The following is a 24,836-nucleotide window of genomic DNA, read 5'->3' on the forward strand; positions in this document are numbered from 1 at the left end:
ATTTTCTCATCAACCTATTCCACGATGATATTATATGCCTCTAGAAAACAGGCCTCCTGGATCAGAACTAGGGACACTACCACTGAGCCACAACAGCAAATCCATAATTGAGGTATCATTTCCAATTCAATGTTGACAATCTGTTTCCTATGTTGTCTTCATCAACAAGGTGTTTAATATGTATGAACAGAACTTACTGAATATGATCAGGAGTTTGCTGTGCACAAACAGGCTGTTATGATTAGACTTACAGTGTGGAAACAGGCCCTTCGGCCCAACAAGTCCACACCGACCCGCCGAAGCGCAACCCACCCATACCCCTACATTTATCCCTTACCTAACACTACGGGCAATTTAGCTTGGCCAATTCACCTGACCCGCACATCTTTGGACTGTGGGAGGAAACCGGAGCACCCGGAGGAAACCCACGCAGACACGGGGAGAACGTGCAAACTCCACACAGTCAGTCGCCTGAGTCGGGAATTGAACCCGGGTCTACAGGCGCTGTGAGGCAGCAGTGCTAACCACTGTGCCACCGTGCCGCCCACATGTTTCCATGTTTCCAACACAACAACATTGACTGCAATTCAAAAAGCATTTCACTGGCCATGAAGAAATTTGAGACACTTTGACACTGTGGAAGAGGCTTGTGTAAGTGTCATGCTTTCTTTGCTGATTTGGCAATCGTATTGACAATATACTAGTGCTAAAATTTAACTGTGTGGACATAATTTCCAGCATAGAAGGAAGCCATTCAGCCTAGATATACTGGTACTCATGCTCCAAGCTTAACTTATGTCATTCTGTGATAACTCAGTTGAGAAGGTTCAGTGGTCTTCTCTCCTTTGTCAGTTATTTGACTTACTTCCCCTTACAAGTATCCACCAGAGCTCTGCTCTTCATTTCAACCGCACCATGCAATTTGTATACAGAGGAACCTTGATTATCCAAATTTCGGATTATCTGAAGAAGATCTCAAGGTCCTGTGCAAACATTACATCAAAGAGGTGTTACCAACACGATCGTGTCTTTTGTTCACATTGATTAAAATTGAAATTGGCTTATTGAAATGCTGCCAAGAACAGTTCTGGACATGGATAAGAGCCCAAGCACCGTCTCCAAATGACTGGTCCCTCTCTCCATCTCTCTCTCTCTCCGCTCCCCCTCCGAACGAAGACAGGCAGAATGACAATCTGGGCAAATTCAGAGTGCTGAATATTCTCAAATACCTGTAAAGACCCCAGATAATCTCTCCAACATTGTCCTGTACAGGGCAGAGTGGGAACTTGTCTAGAAGTTGCAGTAATAAGTTTTGTGTGTGCAGGCTACTTTGAGACTCAAAGGCAGCAGCAGTCTTGCTGCTGGTGTCCAGTCCGGCTGCCGACTCCATTCCGTTACTTGATTTTGTTCCAGAGTCACATTGGGATGAAGAGGTAAGAGGTATCTGGCAGCTTCGCTCCATCCACTAGCTGGAAACGTGGAGAGTTGAAAGCATACAGCTTTGGGGGAGGGAGGAGTTTACTGACCCACTGTGCTCCTGCCTCGTCTCCTGAACTGGGAACGGACTCAGAATGCTTCCTCTGTCAATCCTATTGAAGTAAAGCAGCAGCAGGGAGAGGCTTCAGCAATGCTGCAGGTCCCTTAAACACAAATGTGTGTCTGCTCAGAAACAGACACTGAGACAGAGAGCAGGAGCAAGGCAGGCAGAGAGAGGAAAGAGGAAACTCCGAGTCCCAGAGGAGAGGCATTGGATCAGTCATCCAAACAATCAATTATCTGAACAAAATACTGCCTGCCCATCTGGTTCGGATAATCGAGGTTTCTCTGTATTATAATCAGTCTCGGAAAGACAGGCATCTGCTGAGTTGTCTGTAATGATCATATGAATACAGACCAGGGGTAAGTTCCTGAGACATGCTCTACCACTCCACCAGATCATGGCCAATCTGATTACTCCACCCTATAACCTTCAGCTCATGTTTATCAGGAATCTCACGACCTCTGCCTTAAAAATATGGACAAGCTCAGCTTCTGCTAACTTTCCAATTCGAGAGTTGCTAAGACTCATACCACTCTGCGAGAATATAATTCATCCTTATTTCTGTCGTTAAGTAGAACAATGGACCTATGACCTAGAATTGCCCACAAAAGGGAATCACTGTTCCACATTCACCTCGACAATTTCTGATGGGATACATTTCATTCAAGATGCATCACTGAACTTCAGCTGATAAAAAGCCAGGCATGTCCAACCTTTCCCCATTCCAGCCATTTGTTCCATGAACATCTCAATGCATGATATCGCTGGTTGTATAAGGAGGCCAATACGACATAAAGGGCTCCAAACATAGTGTCACCAATGCTTTAAAAAGCTGATGCATAATAGAACTCTGGTCTGTGCATAATTCAGGTTTGGATCACCCCAAAGGTCTATCCCACACTTGCCCCAATCCAGGGACTCATGCCCCTTAAATTGGAATCCTCTTCAAGCTCACTAGTGTTTCTGCCACTTATTCATTTCGATGATCCTCCTAGCCCTGTGCTACTTTGGATGTGGCTTGGATAACAATAGAGGTTATTCCTTTTGAGACTCTGCATCATCACTTGGTGCCTAACTGGAATGAGTAAAACCTCTTTCTTTGACCTGTCGATGTCTTTGGTAATGAAATGAACCACGTGAATCCTGCCCCTCCCAAATCCTAGTTTCTCTCCAGTTCTGTCTTGAATCTTTGTCCCCACCAGGCAACACAACTTTCTGGACTCTCGGTCATTGCTGCACAGAACAGTGCCAATTCCCTCAATATACTGTACCATCATACCACCACATCTCTTACGACACCTGTCGTTTGGATGGTTTCCTATAAAGGCCACCCTGCATTCCTTTCTCTCCACCAAAAAAGCTGAAGGAACCTCAGACCTCACTGGACCATGTCTAGACACCTTTCCTGCTCTCGGAGTCTCCTTCCCTGAACCCAGCTGCAGCCACACTCCCCTGTCCATGACCATTCATTAAATCAGAGGACCCTATCCAAAATGGTGGGACCATATCCAAGTACTGCAATTCCAGGTAAATTTTCTGGGAAGAGTCGCATTGTCTGTAGCTTTGGCTTAGACTCATTGAGCTGGAGGCTAAGTTCATTAAACCACAAACACTTTGTGCAGATGTCTATGCCCTGGTGCACACTGGCATCTAGGAGCTCCCACATGCAGTAACCATGACAAACATTAGATGTGTTCGTAACTACACTGTCATAACAGCCTGGTGTTTTGTATTCCTTGACAAATGATGAAATCTTCCCAGTGAAATTGCTTCACAATTTTAAAGACTACCATTCTGCTAACACTCCTTCATCTAAGATAAGCTCCCCATCCAGTTCAATACTTCTGAATATTCCACACAGTTCCCAAGTTCCTTTGCATTTATAAATTGCTTACCCTTTTCCCTGAACTTGCTTCTGCCTCACGTTGGTTGAAATCATCTGCAATCCAAAACACTTTCACGATATAATTCACGCGTGATTAGCTGAAGCCAAGGAGACATGGGCCTTTGGAAACTTGACAGGCAATGCACATTTAATTAAAACTCATCACAAATTATAATCTTTCCTTTCATACTTTACAACATTTTTTTTCTTCCAATGAGGAACATCTTTCTTTATTCCGAGACCTTTCACTGCAGCTGCAGGTGTCTCTTGTGACATCTCATCAAATGCTGCTTAACTATCCACTTTGTAACACCTCCTCAGTTCAGTTTGGTTCGTGCTGCTGTTCAATTTATGCCTTTCTCCTTGTTACTGCTTCACAATTAGTGATGTGAACAAGGGTGGAAAGAGACAAGTAATTCTGCTGCAGGCTGTCCGTGCGCGCAATTTATTTGGATGTATTAAACAGGAGGGAGATTGAGGTTTCTCAGAAAAACAAAGACTTTTCCAGGGTGGAGTCAGACATGCATCTGATATAATGACAGATAAAACTTCCTCCATCAGGACGACAGTGACGTTGAAGATCATTAGTCTGTAGAATTCTCCAAGAGAATGGAAACTCGTTGATTGAATTTATTTAAGGCAGCATAATATAGATTTTTTGAAAGACAAGGGAATCAAGGGATACAGAGGTTGGACAGGAAATTGGGGCTGATAGCACAACAACATCAACCATGATTTGAATGGAACAGAATCAAAGGATTGAATGGCCTAATTAGTCTCCAAGTGCTATATATCGATATTTATTATGCTAACAACCCATAATTATCAGGATTCCAATCCATCTGGAACAATATATATACTTAATTTCCAGTCCTGAACTTCAGTAATTTTGAAAAATTTTCCACACCCTATTAATCCATACCCACGTCCAATTCGGTCTGATTACAATCATAATATTTGGTCTAGTTGGTATTCTTCACTCTTGGATTGTTTCAGTCCTTGTTTTCATCTGCTCTCTCACCTTGGACACAATAGCTTCCCCTCTAAATAGCTGTAGAAACCACGAGTTCGATGACTTACCAAGTGTTTCCATATTCCTCTGCTGCCCCACTCAACTTGGAATCATCTGTTATCGGAAACATTCTGCTTTCCCTTCCTCATATCAGCAATAAACAGTGCAAATGTTTGATGTCTTGGAAACTTCTTAGGCCATGAACAGCCCATCACATTGCTTTCAGGAATTGTCATTTTATCCTCTAACCTCATTTCTTCAATGGACATTCTTTTTGCATTATATACTTGGCACAGTAGGTATTGCATTTTGATACAACAAACAAGAGTAGAACTTAAACAAATAATAGCAGGGCCTTGAGTAGTGTTGTAGAATAGGGGGACCAAGAGGTTCAGGTGCATCACTCTTTGAAGTTTGCGACACATATGGACAGGATGATTAAAAAGGTGTTTCATTGCTCAGTCCTTGAGCGTAGGAGTTGGGAAAGTTAGGAGTTAGGTTGTACAGGACATTGGTGAGGCCTCTTCTGGAATATTGTGTCCAGTTCTGGTCACCCAGTAATAGGAAGGATAATAAGCTGGACAGGGCTCAGAAGAGATTTACCAGGATGCTGCCTGGTATAGAAGGTTTATAAGGAATGGCTGGATAGACCGGGATTTTTTTTTCACTGGAGCGAAGAGGTTGAGAGGTGACCTTATATAAGACCATGAGGGGTATAGCTAGAGTTCATGGTAAGTGTCTTTTCCATATGGGGATTTCAAGATTAGGGAACACATTTTTCAGGAGAAAGTTTTAAAAAAGACATGAGGGGCAAATATATCACACAAGATGGCAGTTTGCTTTTGGAATTAACCTCCTGAGAAAGCAGTGGATGTGGGCACAATTACAATGTTTGGAAGAAATCTGAATAAGTGCATGAATAGGAAAGGTTTGGAGGGATGTGGGGCCCAGAGAGGCAGGTGGGACTAGTTTGGTTTGAGATTGTGTTCAGCATAGGCTGGTTGGACTGAAGGGTCTGTTTCTGTGCTGTTTGATTCTATGACTCTAAAAGGTACGGAATATATTATTGACTTATGTCCCATTTCAGGACCACATGAAATATTACATGGTATCATGTTCTGTTCCTCAGAAGTTACTGCAGCAATTTATTCACACAACAAACCTGAAAAACTTGTTTTCTCAGAAAACAAATCTGTCCTGGAATCGTGGATAGAACACTTGGGATGTTACCATGGAGATAGCCGGCTAGATGCATTAAGATTGGTTGAATAGACATTCTCATTTCTAATTCCCAAGTTCACTGCATGAGCAGTCCATCCACCAACTTAGAACAATTAATCTCAGAAATACCAGTGCACAGTGGCTTCAGTGTGTACTGTCTACAAGATGAACTGCAGTAACTCAGGAGGTTCAACAGCACCAGCCAAACCAAAGACAGCCACTGGCTAGAAAAACTAGGGCAGCAAGCACTTGAGAACAACAACGCTTCTAAATTCCCATTTGTGCTGCATATCATTCTAACTTGAAAATATATTGTTGTTCTTGCAGTGTTATGTGGCCTAAATTCTAGAACTCGCTACGGAGAAGCATTATGACAACAACCTTCAGCATACTGACTGTAGCAGTTCTGAAAAGTGACCACATGCTCAAGTGCAAGAACAAATGGAAATAATTGCTATGCTTGGCAGCCACGTCCAATCAAGAACAACATTTTCAAAATAGCACATTAAACTTACAGTTAGTCTCAACAGGGACAAATTCAAGATTTTTAAGATAAATGTGCTTTTGCATTTGTTGCGTGTCCCTCATTGCCTTTGAACGAGAGGCTTGTGAGACCACTCGGAGACAGTGAGGTCTGCAGGTGATCAGAGTTGAAAGTGTGTTGCTGGAAAAGCACAGCAGGTCAGGTAGCATCTGAGGAGCAGTAAAATCGATGTTTCAGGCCGGAGCCCTTCATCAGGAGATCACTTCACATGTTGGAGAATCAACCATGTTGTTGTGGGTCTGGAGTCACAAACATGCTAAAACAAATATTCTTTCCAAAAGAACATTTGCAAATAAGATGAATTCTTTTGTGATGGTATTTCTTGGCAACCATTATGGAGGACACCTTGCAGCTCCAGATTTTTCAAAAAATTGAGTTTGGATTGTACCAGCTGACAGATATGGACAGGAAATTCAGAAAGTCTCCTCATTCTAGGGACTGGCTCTCATCATGTTGAGAATCCATGTCCCCAGAGAATGAGCCTGATCCTCCGAATACAAGCTTAGTCATAGTATCACAGTAATTCTATCATCCTCAAAAAAACTGCACAGAGGCTGGTATCCCATCACTTAGTCACCCTTTACTTACCTGCGCACTGTACATGGGTTCTGACACACTTGCTCAGAGCCAGTCTCTGAATCTCCTGTCATATTTGTCAGCCAGACCTCCCTGCCTGGCTTCCCAATTAGGGAACTCATAGTCGACGAGATGCACCTGGCCTTCCTTCCAATCACGACACACCCCCAAATGTAAGTTTTCATTGCGTGGTAATTCGCCAAAAATTGCACTCTTTAGGAAAATGATTCATCTTTTGGTGCATCTATGCAAGAGGCAAGAGGAGGTAGAAGTTGAGGAAAACACAAGAACCCGTGCAGTTTCAGTGAAGCTCAGGTGATTTAAGATCCTTGAGCTTCTTGCACATAAACACTTTAGCTCTTAAAGTGCTTTGTAGGAGCGTTTGATAACTTGACATGAAATTCTTCAACTTGTTCAGTGAAGAGAGAAAGTAAATGGATGGACACTTCACTCACATATGAATTCAGTAAAGCACTGTGTAATTTCAGAGCTCTCATCTTAGTTGCTCTCACTAAATACTTTTCTCCTGCAACCTCTTTGTTTAAGTCTCAGATAATTGCTTTGCACCAAGTTAGGCATGCATTCCAATTCCAATGTTCTGATGCTCATACAACATTAACAGTTAATGGTTAATTATTAACAGTTTCACTGAGCACAATCTCAGTTTTCAGCAGACTCCCTTTCTTCTTTTCACTGTCTCTCCCACAGATTGAAAATCAATTCTCTTCTGAATTTCTATATGATGATCAGACAGTGTTGGATGTACCTTAACGAGTACTAACCACATTCTTTTGTCCTGAAGCTTCTTAAAATCTGTGGTTTATATCTTTTTTAGTACCTCCTCATGCTTCCCACTCATAATTTACAGTAGCACAGACAACACTGAGTGAGGCTTTTTCTGACTCCCTTCATCATGCAGTCTTGTTTTTACGATGTAACTGACCTTCAACCCTGGTAAGCACAGAGCCTATGATTCACTCCCATCGAATTGAATTAAACTGTTCTAGCCAGTTATCCTGTGTTAACGCATGATGCTGCTGCATTACTCAGGAGGTTTTAAATGTTTCTTCACTGTCTTCCTAATTTCGTTCTTGCTTGAACCTGAGCACATCTACCTTATTTGCTTCAATCACTCAGCGAGAGACAGGGGAAGAAATGAGATGCTGTTACTATTCAAGCAGAAAAAAACAAACTTGGTAATTTGCCCACTCTGCAATATCATGAATACAAAGAAACCTGAAGAGACCCCCCTCACAGTTCTTATCTGATATTTCCATCTTTTACCTCCTACAAGTTGTCACAACTTTCCTCTCATTGTTTATATCACCAGAGGTAAATTTTTGAATGATATTATTGCATTTAGAAAACCTTAAGATCTTTGAACAAGTATGTGCTTTATTTTTCATTTGAAGAGGTCTCAAACTGTTTATTTTACCTACTGACTTGGTGGTGTAGCAGTAATGTCACTGGATTAATAAGCCAGAGGCTAATAAGCCAGCAAGCTGCTGGAATTTAAATTAAAATCAACCTGGTGCTGGAAATTAGTCTAAGTAGTACTGCCCATGAAACTGCTAGTGTTTGTTGCAAAAACCCATTTATTTCAAAGATGTTGTTTACAGAAGGAAATCTGCTGTCCTTACCCAATCTGGGCAACATATGACTCTGGACCAACAGTAATGCTTCTAATTCTTAAGTGCCCCCTGAAATAATCCAAGCATGCTGCTCAATTCAAGGGAAATTTGGAATTAATTCTGAACAGGGCCTTGTATAGTCACAGTTGTATACCGTTGCTCATCACTGTGTCTGTTATGGAAGTTCAAAGTGATTCATTGTTCCTTGAGGAGATGGGTTCCAAATTAAAGGAAAAATCTTTTCTGAGAAGTTATGACAATTTTTCAGTTCAGAACAGAATTTTGAACATTGATTTCCAAAGAGCGCTTCAAAGAAGTCATTTGACTTCAGCCAGATTACTAGCAAGTCAGCTGGGGTGAGAATTGCTAAGTTGTTTGCTGTCTTGGATCTTCTGACCACCAGAGAAAGGGGAGCCGGAAGCAGGATGATTTAGGGGAAAGAAGCCTGTTAACAACCTTAACAGTCTGCAAGCCATCAGGGATGGGAGAAGTCCTGGAATGTTCAGAAGTCAGTGAGAAAAAAAGCGCTGGAAGCGGAAGACAGTGGAGATCTCAGACAAGGAAACATCCAACACAAGTTTTGAAGGCATACATTGAAAGAATCCACATTGAACAGTCTTGATCTGAACTTATTTTAAAAAGGCTAACTTATTTTAAAGGTGTCAGGGAGACACATTATCTGAAAAAAATTGCGTAGAGTGAACATAAATGCACCAAATGGAAACTGATTACAGCTCTGCTAGCTGAGTAGGAAACTTCAGCGTGGTGCTCAAAGACTTTTCATCAAGGTTTGGGTATCTGTAAGGGCACTAATGGGATAAAAGTGATGAATCATTGTTTCTGATGTTTGTAATAAGATTTCACAATGGTTCTTATATGGTGTTATACAGTTCATTTATTTTCTTTTGTGCAATAAACTTTTGTATTTTTGTTTCAAATTTCATTGGCAGCGTCTTCTGAGTATGTCCAGTTGCTAACTCTGCTGTAAACTGAAATTAAATTAAAATTTAGACTCTGTCAAGTCAGGTTTCACACTGGGATCTACATGTCCAGTATGACCATCTTTCCACCTCCATCAAATCTGCCCCTGCCTCAGTGTATTGTTGCTGAATCCTTCTTCCATGCCTCGATATCACTAGAATTAACTATTGCACTGCACCTAAGGCAACAGAGGGGACCCATTTCCCATGGATGAGGAATCCAGAATAATCTCAGGATAAGGGGCTGATCATTTAGCATTGAGATATGGAAACATTTCTTCCCTCAATCTTTGGAATACTTTAACATAGACTGCTGTGGATGCTACATCGTTGAATGTAGCTAGGGTTGAGGCAGACAGCTTTTTAGCAAATGGAGGGATCTGCCAATCAGTGGGAAATGGAACTGGTGCCAAAGATCATCCATGATTGCACTGAACAGTAGTGAGCAATCTTGATCAGCTAAATGGTGTCACCCTGCTTCCATTCCTTATGTTCTTGGGTTCACTCCAACTCAAAACATGAGGTGACCCAAAACTCTGCTGTTATATCTAACTCGCACCAATTCCTGTTCCCCCATCAAATTGGTACTTGGTCACCCACAGTTAGCACCAGTCCAGTTGCGCATCACTTTTTAAAGTTTCGCCTCTGCTTTCAAATTCAAGATTACCAAATATCCCCAAAATTAATCATTTCACTGCTGGCGGCCATGTTTTCAGCTGCCGAACACTGGACGCTTAAATCCCCTTCAAAAACCTTTCTCTTTCCTTCTTTCACACATTCCCTAATACCTACCTCTTTACAGAACTACTAAATTTGTGAACATTTGCACTTCCATCTTACGTGACTCGGTGTCAAATTTTGCTTAACGCATCAGTGGAATGTTTTACTATTTCAAAGGCCGTAGATAAATGCGCACTGGAGGGCTTCTGGGGAGTAGGTTCAGGTCCTGGGGCCAAGCCCCATCTGCTCCAGAGGTGTGTCATACCATATCTGAACATTTGATTAAAAACATCAATAAACATAGGTCGTCAGTTCTGTTGCTGCTTTGTTCACTCAGAAGCTAAGGAAAAACACACTTGCAGAAAGGAACAGAAGGATATGTTGCTGGAATTAAATGAGGGAGGGTGGGAAGGAGTTTGAGTGGAATGTAAATACTTAGTCCAAATTAATTGCTTCAAATCTGCAAAAACTTCCCAAGTTTTGTCACAAAGATTTTAAATTTCAACACCTTTAGTGAAAAGACGACTGAGGAATTTCTTTTCAAAATCATAGAATGTAACTTCAGCTTCTATACAGTATTTGTCAACCTTTCCCCTCCTTGACTGTCGCAGAATCTGAGTTCTCTTGTTTACTAATCACCTTTCAGATCACACACGTCTGTGTTCCACAAAATCACTTCAAGGCCTTCATGTCTCAAACTGAACTCACATTTACTACAGTTCCAATAAAAAATTACGCATTGTCAATAATTGTACGACAGGCTCAAGCCAAGGGATAAAAATAGTTATTTCTCATCACATTTCACCTGCAATGACAAAGTGGCCTGACCCACAAAGCATCTTGAATTCAGTTCAGTGTAGCAGGGAAAGGGAGAAGTCTTGTGGTGCAGTGGCAATGTTGCTTTTTCTGGGCATTACAGCCTCTGTTCAAATTCTATTTTCTCTGGGCTATATAGCCTCTGTTCAAATCTGCTCCAGAAGTGTGATTTAACAGGTTGGTTAAAAACATCTTTTTATAAGAAAGAGGTAGGACAGAAGAGGAGTCACAAAAGAATCTTGATTTTTAAGTATTCGAAGGAGGTGATCTTCACACCAAAAACGCTTCGTTCATGGATTTCTTCTTTAAATTAGGTTAGGTTTTGCAGATTCTTTGCAAGTTTCCTTGAAACTGAGTTGCATCAACTGTTTTTACGTCATTTCATGTTGCACAGAATAATTAACTGCTCCAATACAGCAGACAATTAAAATTAATGGGCTGTTTTGTTCAATCCAGTAATATCTCTGAATTGATCTGAATTTATTAGCCTCCGTTTTGCTGGTGCACAAACCATGGAACAGGGTGAGAACGAACTGAGACTGGATAAGGTCAGCCCTTTGCTCTGTCTTGTTCAGTGCAGACATTGTATAATGAAGACTTGTGCCTGATCATGTCTCCCAGAAAAATATTCAGGTGGTTCACATGTCATGAATCCCTCCAAACAACACAATGACAATGGTCATGAAAGGCCATCTGTCATCCATTTGGTGTGACCTGGATTTAGCATCTCATCTGAAAGACCCTGATCCACCAAGAACCTTGCACACTCTCATCCCAAATTCCAATCTCACCTCCTCCTCCAACTGATCCCTTCATCATGCCTGCTGAATTGAATCAGGAAATGGGAAGGAATTTCTTTTCTTGGCGATTTGTCATAATGTGAAACTTGCAATCAGTACACGATTGAAGCAAATAGCTTTCATGTTTCCCAAAGGAACAAGACAAGTACACTTAATTGTATATTAATTGGATGCAGGTGATGCACATTAACTAGTGAGCCAATTGAATCCTTATAAATAGACACAGTTTGAAAGTGTGGTTTTTGGATGAGACAAGTTTTGCCATTTACTAACAGGCTTGTGATGTGAGGAGTGCTAGTTATGTAAAATACAGCAGACAGAGCAAGAAAAAGTCTCCTGAACTCAGATGGACTGAATGGGAACTTGTGTTGGCACAAATGAGTTGGTCTGAATAGCCTTTCTCATGCTGTGTGTTTGATGTGATCAATTCCCTTTATGGAAAGTTAAACCTCTTGATAAGGCAGATTAGTATGGAAAATCAAACATCAGGAGAAGGAAGAAGTTAAGAATTTAATACAAAAACCCAGCTGTATTCTGAAACCTGGGTTGAGATATGGAGCAGTAAGTTTTCACTTAAGGAAGAGATTTAGAATAGTTGGAAAAGCTTGCTGTGGTATAAGTATTGATAATATACCAAATGCCAGAAATATAGGTGTTTTAAAACATCTAATTTTAAGGTGGTGAAAGATTTTCTTCCAGTCAAATGGAACTTGCTGGAAGATTTTTTTTGGGCGGGGGGGGGGTAGTGGAGAGTATGAAAATATCAACTGCAGTGAGCAGCTGTTCGGTAATAGGATGTGTGTAGTGTTAATGGGTGGACAAGTAAACTCAGGCTTTTATAAAAATGGAGATGGCTGTTGTGGGGCTCTGAAGTGTCAGATGTGAAATTTGAGCACCTGGTTCTGTTCAAGTTGTTTGGCTAATGGGCTAGATACTTTTCTAGTTTCTAAGAAAGATATTGAATTGGTATTGGTTGAAGTTACACTGAGTGGATAGTGCTTTGGAATGCCCAATTGCTGAGCAATTCCTTTTTTAATCTATCAGGTAATAGCTGGAATTGGACTGTGATAACCTAGTACTAAGTACCCATGTCCCACTTTGTGACATTAAACCCACAGTTGTGTGGCAAGAGTTGTATTTTTTCTTTATGTACAAGAGTTCCATTTAGACCTGCTACAACTGCCCAGACAAAGCCTACATAGACCGAATGTTGCATCCAGTGGTGTTTTCTAATAAGCCAGTAGCACTTATCTCAATAACACTAGATCAAGCAAACAATGGAGAGACTTGATGAAAATTCTACCAAAGCAACTGGGCTTCACTTCTAGTTCAGCAACAGGAAGTAGAATGAACAAGCCATGAGCTACCAAGTAATCACAGGTCCACATTATCTCCTTTTTTAAAGAAGGGAAACTGTTTTTTGCTATTTGACACATGTGACTGCTGAACAATGGAAATGTAGTTGACTCTTGATTGCCTTCTGAAATGCTGAGGAAAGTGCAGCTTGTCCAACCAAAGCATGAACACTTGTGCAGGAGGAACCACATTGCTTGCTAAAATTTGTATTTATCAATATCCTGAAGAAGTGTAAAGGTGGCTTGAGGATTTTAAGTGCACCAAATTTGACCCAACTGGTTCAAGTACCCCTTTTTTTTTGGACCACCTCCTCGCCCCCTCTTTCTTATTTGCATGTTTTCAAATAAGATTGATCCAGCACCAACTTTTTTTGGCATCTTACTATCCTAGATTTTCTTTGTTTGCGGACTTTGTGTTGGAAGCTGTGCAGTAACCACACAATGTATGAAATCCATGCCATGAGCAGTTAACTGCTGTTGCAGAACAATGGTGACCACTGCCATCAGACCCCTCCCTATGTCTCCTCTCCACTCCACATAGCTAGGATAAACAAATGTTTAGTTATTGATGACTAAAAGATCAGCAAACTGAAGTTCATGGCTGGGCTGTTTTCAAATATTTAAAATAAATAAATTGAACAAGACAATGACCTGAGTAACAGACCATAGAACGTTTGATATCCAGTTCAAATTGAAACTGCTGCAATGTTTGTCCTCAATGTCTGCAAAGAATAGAGTCTATTCAAGATTTTTTTTTTGCATTTTGGTGTGCTGTTGTATAACTAAGTCAAATCTTCAATATCGATTTGTCATTGTAATTTATTTACATGCTTTGTGTTTTGAAGCACATCTTGTCAATGTGTGAGATCCCCCCAATAGACTGTTCAGGATTTTGCAAGCACAGTGATTTGGGGCATGTCAGTATTTGCCTGTTGCCAACAGCTGAAAGTACACGTGGATTGATCTGATGCACTAGTTATTGGGGCAGATGGCTGTCATACCAAGCATGATAGAGGTGTTGAAATTTCTGTATCACCAGACAACTTTGAGAGATCTTTTTTACTCTGCCATTGAGGGCAAATCCTGCTTTGTGGTATACGTATAGTCTGAGCATGAAACTGCTAGTGCCACCTGAAGTCCAAATGAGTTAACTGAACTGAATGATACATACACTGAGTCCAGTCTAACTCACCAAATCACTGCAGTACTGAGTCATCTTGCCATGAGGTCCCTTCTGGACCCTGCATTTTTCTAAAATATTGGCTGGGTTCAATGAGATGTCTGTAACACAAGAACATGACTTGCTAACCTGACAATATCTGAATTATCCTAACTGTCTGCTATATTTGAATCCACAACTGCTTGTAAGAAGTTCTTATGCATGTAATAGGCTCCATCTTGCACTGGAATTCAGCTTTGAAATTAAGCCATCAAATGAGCTCCTTTTTTCCAATGTGCCTGTTAAGACATTATAGCAAATACTTGGATTTGCCACATGTTGGACTTCGATACAGGAACTTTTAAGAGTGTAGCTTTTTGCTTGAAGATAGCAAAATGATTAGTCCTCCTTGTATAAGTTTCATTGTTGAAGTTGGGTGCATCAAAGCCCCACTGCAAAAATGGAGGCCCTGATTAGACAGCAGTGCACTCTGTCTAGAATCCAGGAACAGACCTTTGATCACCAAATGGTAGCCAGCATATGATTTTAAAATATAGCCAAGGTAATGTGTGCAAGAGTCATGGAAGCAACATTTAGTCCTTGAAAGAAATTCAGGATCAAAGGAAAATGTTTATGTTGATCAAGAGTGGAAAATTTACTTTAGAGTTAATGTGGCATTTAAAGGCCATTCCAAATAAAGGGTTGGAAGGCCAAGAGCAGAGTTACACTAAGTACCAAATGAAGGAATGAGGAACATTTTAGCTCCTTTCCTTGAAACTTAAATGTTCTCTATCTCCCTGCGTGACTGTGTGCATGTTTTATAAGTCAATTCATTTTAAAACAAATGAGACCAAGATAGAAATTAGAATAAAATCTCAAAAGCCCCACCTGAACATGACTACTTTCTTTTGTTTCCAAGGTAGATAAAGAAGCATCAGGCTAACAAATGGAGGTGAAATCCTGTAATGAACAGAAGGATCACGATAAAACAACCTTCAGTTTCCTACAATGCACGTTAACTGGGATTGGTTATTTCAAATCTTGATGATGAATACCAAAGGACTGACGGCAACACACGTGGCAGTGTCTGTTGGGAAAGACCAATTGGCAACCCATTGTCATCTGTGGCTTAGTGGATAGCACAGTCAGGTTTTGGGATTAACCTTATGACCAACAGTATGTTATATGATAGGGAGGTGCTCTCTCTCCAATAGATGTAACTAAGAAACACGCACCCCATTTCTGTTTTTTTTAAAAGATAACCTGGGATGGATTGCCTGTGTCCTGATTTAATATGTATCCAAAAACAAGATAACGAACAGGTGCTGTTTTGATTCCTGCTTCAAGAGCTGAGTGCCTTGAATTTCTTTCTCAGTGCATGACCCAAGGCAGTTGAACTTCTGTCAACAACGAACTAATGATTTTCTAAAATGAAAATTTAAACTCTAATGAAAAACAGGCTTCTGAGTCAACGTATCAGTTTCCGAGCTCGGACAATAAGAGCAATTCAGCCAGCTTGGATGATGGGAGCAGAATTGTTTAGTGTTTAACACTGCTGCCCCAGGGCTCTGGATTCGATTCTCCCCTTGCTGTCTCTGTGGAGTTTACACACACCCAGTAATTGCGTGGGTTTTGGTCCTGATTCCCCACCCACAATCCACAGATGTGCAGGTGAGGTGGATTGGCTATAGTAAATTGCCCCATAATGTGCAGGCTGGGCGGGTAAATGTGAGATAATAATAGGGATAGAGCTCTTGGGAAGATTATTATAGCCTTGTAATGGGACAAATGGCCCAGCACTATAGACATTCTGTAATACACTTTTTTTCCCCACTTCCTGCCTTCTTTATTCTTCTCTTTCCCCCACCGTCTGAATCTTGCGTAGTCTTCAAAATTTTAACTAGGGAGCTAATCAATTAGCCTGGATTGAGAACTCCACATTCACAGCTGTGCAAGCAAATACATTTTGCTTCTCTGGTTAACGCTGGAACCGTGATGTCTCCCGTGCACGCCCGAGCGTCGACGTTCGACACTTGCGAATTAATGAATATGTTTAAACATTCGCCGACACGACTCAGAACATATGAAAACAAAAGCTTTTAGGTCTGCACTTTGGTGAAGCGCTGTTTTTAATAACCCGATTTCGGAGCTCACTGAAAACGTGCCTTTTTTTTTGAAAAAGGCAAAAGCGTGGTGTGCAATGCATATACTTCAGGCGGGTAATGGGAAGGACAGGAACATCAGGTGTATCAAGGTAAGGGGAGCTTGACTGAAGAAAATCTATCTTTCTTTTTCAAAGGGAAAGCACTCACCCTTTTCCGGACAGCATTCTCCTCAGCTGCAGCTGGATCTGTCCTTGAGTCAGGTGTCTTCCCCCACGAGCATGACGGAGTCCTCTCTCACACACCTGTTCTCCCTCTCTCACACACCTGTTCCCATTTGGCCCAGCTGTAGGTAATCAGCTGCCTCCCCCCCCCCCCCCCCCCTTCCAGGTGCTGCACCCAGGGACCATAGCACCAGGGCAAGGTGTCCACAACAAAACCTCCTCCCTCCCATCCATCAGAGCTTCTTGAATCCTTGTACCAGCTGGGCTGAATTTGCTTAGAAATGGCTCTTTGTTGCAGAGATCAGTTATTTGCTCCCCTTCCTCCCCGCTCCATTCTATGCTAAGTGTTGCACAGTGGACTGCCATCCAAGACCAGATTGCCAGAACATTCCTTTTGAGGCTTTGCCAGATGTGCCCATATATGAGGCCGACCCTCTTGTTACTGCACTAACGACCTTCCTAAAGGGGCTGTGCCCTCCATTGCACAAGACGTTCTTGTTCATCATTCTGGTTTGTCTTGTAGAAGAAGGATCTTGTAAAATTTTTTTCTGTGCCCTTTCAAGTTGAATGAGGATACTGCTGAGGATTGGAGGATTTGGTTGTCGGGAGAAGCTGAAATAAGTTGTGGCTATTGTCCCTGATGACCTTTTTTTTTAAGGTTTATAAAATTATAAGGGGTATGGATAAGGTGAATAGTCAAAGTCTTTTTGCCCAGGGTGGGGGGAGTCCAGAACTAGAGGGTGTAGGGTTACAGAGTGAGGGAAAAGATTTAAAAGGGACCTAAGGGGTAACTTTTTTTTCCATTAGGGTGTGTGGGCAACAAGTTGCCAGAGGAAGTGGTGGAGGCTGGTACAAGTACAACATTTTAAAAGGATGGGTGAATAAGGAAGGGTTGAGATGGATATGGGCCAAGTGGCCCTTTTCAGAGAGGAATGTCTGGTGCAGATGAGTTAAACCGAAGGGTCTATTTATATGCTGTATGATTCTATAACCTCACTGATATTTTTCTCAAGATTGATGTTAATTTCAACCTCTTCATTATGCTCATTGCATCTAATAAATCAAAATATGCTACCTACTCTTTGAATAGGCTTCCTGACTTTATTAATATTCAGCTTCCACTGTGCCTCCATCTCTTTCTGCCTCCCCCTTTAAAGTTTTGTTTCCAATTCAAGCATTCTGGCTTACATTTTGCTGCTTAGAAAATAATTTTTAACAAATTGTCACAGGTTGCAATTTGCATTAAATGAAGGGTGTGGGGGTTGCATTTTTCCACAGACTGATAGTCAATGAAATCCTGAGTGGAATAAAGCTTTTGTAATTTGTTCTGAATATTTCATTAAATTACCTAAGGGAGACAAAGGTGAAGAGTAATATTTTTCCATTCAGGAAAGCAAAAGGCTACTGATGTCATGTGTGCCAGTTTTTCCACATTTGCTCTGATGTCTCTCCATTTACTGCCTCTGGTAATGAACAGTTCTCTGGGCAAAAGTATCAAGAGCTTCTGTAAGCTTCTGACAAGTTGATGCCTCCAAATCAAGATTAATTGCGAGTCTTTTTACAAGAAGTGAGATTTTGCATTAATGCAGTGACTTTGTGGTCTTGGTATGTCCTGAAGTGTTTGAACGTCATATTTCACAATTGTCTGGTAAGCAAGTGCATCAGCTAATTTGCACACAGGCTCTAAGCAAATTTAGACGAATGATTGATAGGTTCAGACAGCACAAGCAATTCAGTCCATTTGTGTCAGTTTGTGGATTTTAATACCAAGCAGCCCAATGAGTGAGTTTTCTTCAGCATTAATGTAAGTGATCAGCTGATCTCTGGTGTTGGTTGAGTATTGCCATAAGAATTTCTCAAGCCCTTTTAACCTGCATCCTGGACAGATAGCACTCTTAATGAGACCAGTTCTGCTCATCAGCTGTCGGATCTATTCAATTTTTTTACCCTTCTTCAGGGCAAAAAGTAAATATTTACAAGCCATCATTCAAACAAAGAAGCCTCCTGTAATCTACTGCACACACGATAATGTTGTTAAACCATTGCTTACCCTGGAGTGCTTAAAAGGCAATAAAGTTTCAAATTAGATCATTAAACGCAAGACTGAAAATTTCAGACATTGATAATTCTTTAAAATGCAAGTGAAAAGAACTTCACTGCAGGCTACATAATTATTTCTGTCTCTGGACAAGGTCAGTGGAGTAGTTTCATTCAACAGTTGTAGCCCAGTGCAGCAGAGGAGGTGATACTGTAAATGTCAGTAAATCAATTGACCACCACCCTGTGTGATGTTGAAGGCCATTTCAAACAAGTAAACTTCAGTGAGCTCACTTCAGCCTTAACCAATAGTTTAGTGCTTGAAGGAGCAGCAACCAAATGGATTTCTTTACAGAGTGCTCCCACTGTGCAACCTTTATCCAGTACTTAATTGAAGGGAAATTTTCTCCTCTACTACTGAACATTAATCAGGCACTTTGATAATCTAAACAGTAGAATCACCACTGGTGAGGGTGAGAACATGAACTGGCTGTTTACATATATGTAAAGACTAATACTGCACCTTCAGCTGGTCTTGTTGAAGTGCAGGATTGGAAATTAACAGGAAGAGGCCAAAAATATACATAGCTGGTAGTCAAGCATCATGTAATTAAAGATGTCCGCTCAAGATGCATTTGGGTGAAATGCATTTTAACATCAGGAACCATCGCAAATCAATGAAGCAAATGTATAACATTGCATCAGTGATGGGCTGATTGGCCTCCTCCTTTACTGCACAATGAGCTAATTATAAGGCTTGACACTCACGTGATGTACTGAAGGCATTCTATATTGTTTAGCTGTCTTTGCAATGGAATGGAAAGTAGTGAGATCAATCTACAAAGTCAATTGGGCATATGGGATGCCATCTCGTTATTTGAAGAGTAATAGCATTGACCCCAACTATCATCTCTCAACTAGGCACCAACGTAAACACTTAAACTGAAGGACGAAAGTCCCCTTTTGTGAGAGAGGTGTTGCTGGATAAGAGCTGATTTCCTGCAACTCGCAGTGCAGTCAGCGTTATGTTGCCAGCTGGTTCACTGTTTATGAAATAATTTGTAACACTGCTGAAAAATGAGGTGGGGGGGGGGTGAAAGAAAAATCAGTCTTCATTTCTAATCTAAAGGCACACAACTTCATTCATTAAAACTAACACAAGTACAGGCAGCCAGTGCATGCAGGTGGTTTGTGTTCACATGTGCATATATATACACAGCATTGGGGAAACGCAGATACCAATTGTGATGTAAAGTTCTTAGATTCAAACACTTTATGGTTTGGACATTACACTTGAAATGCCAGTCTTATCACTCCTCAGGTATCCATAATTCAAAATATGCATCAGCAGGTACTGTGTTCATTTTTTGGCAGAGCTCTGCAAAGTATTCTAGAAGTCACATCAAAAGCCATGACTAATACACTAGCAATTCTGTCGAGCCTTAGAACTCCAAATGTCTGCTTTGTGCTAATCTTCCACTGGTTGGTTGTGCAAGCACCTTGATAAAGGCACCTTTTTTTCAGGCGAATGCATCTCTGCTTTGCACTAACAAGGATAAGATCAAGATCAAATTTACTCTTTGATTTTTAATGCGTCTCACCTTCCTGAATGAACACTTACCAGAGACGAGATGCAAGAACAGTGTGACGTGACACACAGCATTTTACTTGTTCATCTTTGGGCCTCCACCATTTTTTTGGTTGACAACCAACAGTAGGTGAGCAGGTAGTTTCTCCCCCTGAAGTAATTATCATTGTGCCCCTAGTCCCTGACTCCATCTAGACTCTTAAGAAACATTTGGCGTTGCAATGGAAGCTCACCTTAGACTCAAATTACAAAGACAACTTATTCCAGATCTGTCATAACACACAGCCCTGTCCTGTCTTCATGTATCTACTTTTTGAAATGCTAATCCATTTCACTTCAGACTTGACTGCTCATGCTCCTCCACCTGGCTTCCCATTTTCTCTCCTCCATCAACTGTGGGCCATCCAAAACTGTGACTCTCTCAATTCATATTGTCACCCATTACATTCATACTCGGTCTTTTTTTTTTGTTCCAGCGTTTAGTGAGGTCTCTAGAAACAGCACCTCTGTATTTTGCCATCCAATCTACATCCAGCTGGCCACAATGATCACTTGACCACTTTTTTCAAAACATTTCATGAATTAGAAAATATTTCTCTAGCTGTTGGGATAGGCTCTCAGGATGCCTTCAGAATACATATCCAGCCCAGTGACACAATCACTGTATGATCACAGTATAAATATAATTTTTAAACTTGTGCCTCTCATTTCCTTTTTTATTTTTGGATATTTATTAGGCTAAGCACATCACACTGCTGCTTAATGCTCTAAACTCTTGTCAGCACCAATCCAGTTGATTTCTTCTTCTGCTTTGCAGTTTACTCTCCTCAAAGCACAGGAGGCCAGCCCTGAAAGTACTAGTGCAAATCTAACAGAGATATTCATAACTTTAAATCTTTACATTTTAAATAATGAATGTTGCTTTGAATACCACCCCACCACCCGCCACCAACCTAGCCCTTAGACAAGTGAAGTGAAACTTCCTTAAATTTTAGGTTTACTTTTTGCAATGGTGATGTGATTCCTTTTGCAGAATTCACAAGAAACCTTCATAACTGAGGACCTGTCTTTCAAAGAATCAACTATTCTAAGCAAACCTCCAGCGTGAGCTGGATTAATGACAAGCTCTTGACATTGCCTCTCTCTCCTCAAATTACTGAGACACCAGTTTTAAAGGTCTAAAGTTGAGATTTAAGTTTGAGACGTGGGATGGAGTTCAAAGATCTAAAATGAACACTGCCAGAAGAAATCACCATGGCACATCGGGTGACAGGGTCCAGACTAATTTGAAGACTGTGACCTGAAGTATCTCCAAACTATGTGACTCTCTCCCTGACCAGGTGAAGATGCAATCTCTTGTTCCCATGCATTTCAATGAGATTACAACCAAAAGACAAGAGATAATGAACACCTTGATATGTGCCAAACACTTAATGGTCAGAAAATTGCATTGTTACATCAGTGTGCAAAATAATGAGCTTACTGGTGAGACAGAAAGCAAGTTTGTTTGGATTCTTGGGCTCTGAGTGCTTTAGTCCATGGCAAGAAGGCCTTGTTCTGTCTCTATTCGGTGGGTGTTTGTGGACAGGGAAGAGACAGCTTTGCTCTGTATCTGGCTCCATGCTATCTGTCATTTTGCCGTGATTGGGGACTGTATACGTGAATGTTTACTTGCTGTTTAAGAGTAGGAAGTTTTATTGTCTCGATCAAACACCCCTCGGACAGGAACAGCACAGGGTGAGATATAATGTCAAGGCAGCTGTACTCTATCTAATCCTCTGCTGCACTTGACCTGGAAGTGTTTTGAGTAGTGTTGAGGGGACCTTTACCTTTTTTACTTTTACATGAGTAGATAGATCTTTCAGTTTGATTTGAGTGGTGGTCTTTTTCTGCACAGTGGTCAATGGTATGAATGGTTGGTTGTCAAAGTGGGTGCTGGTGGCAACAGCCAAGTGACTCTCTTCACTTCTGGAAGAGGATTAGGGCTGGATAGTGTGGTGCCGTGATATGAGCAACATGCAAGATGAAGACAGGTGAGAAAGATGAAGGGTTTCATGAGCAGACAGAGCGTTGAGAGATGGGGTTGGAAATTTGTTTCTTGATTGGGTAATTGCAACACAAAAGCACTAAATGACAACAGGTATGAAAAATGCAGAGGAAAAAAAGCAAGCAGAGAATGAGAAATGAGGAAATATTCCTCCCAAGATTAAAGTCAAAAAAAGCTGAGAAGGACAACAAGGAAAAAACAAGTGCACAAATTAATTGAGCAAAATGGAGAGGAGCAGGAAAATTTGACGTTTTGGGCAAAAGCTGTTCATCAGGAATCATCAACACTTCCTGATGAAGGACTTTTGCCCGAAATGTCTATTTTCCTGCTCCTTGGATGCTGCCTGACCTGCTGTGCTTTTCTAGCGCCACTCTGATTTCCGGCATCTCCAATCCTGACTTTCGCCAAGCAAAATGGAGAGACTGGCAAGAGTAAGGAACAGAGCGCCAGGGGAAAAAATCTGAGGAGCATGCACATTAGTGGGAGAAGTGGAGAGAAAGCCAAGTAGCGAGGTTAGTTACAAATTACAATCTGTCTCGTAATGAGACCAAAACGAGTCACCATGAAGTCCAAATTGCTTCAGGAGACTTGTTGAACAATGTTCCAGTTCAGATTGATCTCCACGAATACCCAGTGCTTCGTGAATGTTCATAGATACCATCTGTCTTTAAAGAAAAGACAATCACTCCACACTGTTAATGTTGACAGGAATAATCTATGGTTGAAATGATTTGAATTCATATGCCCCACCCATAAGGGCAGAGGACAAATAAATTATGCATTTAACATTTAGTGTGCACACATGAATGTTTTGATGGGAGGGATTTAGATGATTTGAAGATGGACTGCCTGTAATCTGTTTAAAATCAGGAGACACTTCAGAAAGCTGTATTACCTGTGTGCTCGTCCACATGTTCCTCAAGCATGTGTTCTTTCTGATGGACCCAGTCTCCATTGCACTTGAAGAAGATCTGCATGGCTGGCATCGCTTTGCAGCGCAGCTTAATGGGATTGCTCTTCACTATGTATGAATCCTCCGGTTCAATTAGGAATCGTGGCAGTGTCCCCAGTGGCATGGATTCAGCCTGGCTATCACCTTTACCTGACCCTGTTGAAGAAGAAGATGGTGAAATTTTGTTGAACACAAAAACACTTCAATAATTTTTTTTTCTTGCTCCTACATATTCTGCACATTGTATGATCACAATACAAGTTTTTGAACATGTGAACTAGCTGCCAACCCATGCAATTTGCACAGATTTGCTGAATTCTTTGAAGGCCTAGCTGGGCTGACAGCTTTGGGAAGATGGTCTCAGCTGAGGACAAATTCTTTCTCCTAATGAATGATTAGGATGTGGAAAGCACTGCATCAGTCAACTGGGGAATAGATTCGATCATCAATGACTTTTTACCTAAAACAATGAAGTAACTGCAGGGAGTGGGTCTCATTGACTGACTTGCTATGATGGCAAGGTTGGGCAGAATACAACACAGGAGCAGGAGTAGGCATTCAACACTGAGACTACTTCTATGAGTTAATCATGGCTGACTAACTACCTTAAATACCATTGCCTCTCTCATTATTTTCATATCCCTTTTTTTAATATTCCTTTTTTTATTGACTGAATTTTATTGATTTTGTGAGAACCTGCTCAAAAACGGAGTTTCCATAGCCCTTTCTTTTGGTTAGGGAATTCCCCCTTTTGTAGAAATTCTTCACAGCCTTAATCTCCAATGGGGAAGTAATTTTATGCCCTCTTGCTTTCGACTTGTGAAACACGGGGGGGAAGCATCCCTCTTTTTTCCTAACCTTCAGGAATACAGGGCCAGTCTGTGGAATATCTCCTCATGAAGACCATAATGCGATTTCAGAGATTCACTGTTGACCCTCTCTACTGGTACTTCCTCTCTGCCAAGTGCATTTTTTTTTGAAAAAGTGACTAGGTAAGTTCTCGCCATAGCTCTCAAGTGGAGCAAGCTGCCATTACTCTTGTATTCAAATACTCCACTGACGGTCAAGGTACCTTTTTTTATAACCTTTATTGCCTAATTCATTTGCTCACTTGTTGTGACTCATTAACAAGGACCCCAAAATCCTTTTGGGTTCCTGCACTTGTAAACCTCGCACCATTTCAAGACAAATTCTGCATTCGAGTTGCAGATCAAAGTGAGTAACCTCCCATTTAAGGACACTTAGAATTGCAGTCTACAAGCCTAGCTCATTTGCTTGTCCAAGCCCTCCCTTAAATCCTCTTTCATTTAGAAGCAGTTTGGTGTCATCATCAAATGTTGAGAATGTGACATTGCCTTTGCCTTTCAAAATGATTTTATGTATTCCCAATTGATTGTTACAAGGCATATAGAAAATATAATGTTCAAATGTATTTACTAATCCCCTGTATGGAGCTTAATCAAAACTAACTTGGAAAAACGACAGACACAATGCATCCACAAGTTGTACTTGATCCATTCTGATTGTCATAACTGATCAAGACGTGATCGATTTTCCTTTGATCCAGCGAAGGAGGACCCAAGTTTTCCCAGTCCTTAACTTTGCTGGGTATCCTTAAGCCATTTCCTTTCATTTAATACAGATTTT

At 41.1% G+C, this 24,836-nt stretch overlaps 1 protein-coding gene across 1 annotated transcript in view; it reads right to left on the minus strand.

Moving 5' to 3' along the window:
* The window catches only part of LOC132836909 (netrin receptor UNC5D-like), a 225,364-nt gene extending 201,050 nt beyond the window's left edge, over positions 1 to 24,314 (minus strand). Inside the window, exons 1-2 of the mRNA XM_060856476.1 lie at positions 24,301 to 24,314; positions 23,133 to 23,389 (exon numbers count right to left, since the gene is read on the minus strand). Coding sequence (XP_060712459.1) covers positions 23,133 to 23,389; positions 24,301 to 24,314 — 271 coding nt within the window. The remainder of the gene's footprint in view (positions 1 to 23,132; positions 23,390 to 24,300) is intronic.
* Between the last annotated feature and the right edge of the window lie 522 nt (positions 24,315 to 24,836).

Source organism: Hemiscyllium ocellatum, chromosome 48 (genome assembly GCF_020745735.1).
Source record: "Hemiscyllium ocellatum isolate sHemOce1 chromosome 48, sHemOce1.pat.X.cur, whole genome shotgun sequence".
Taxonomy (NCBI): Eukaryota; Metazoa; Chordata; class Chondrichthyes; order Orectolobiformes; family Hemiscylliidae; genus Hemiscyllium; species Hemiscyllium ocellatum.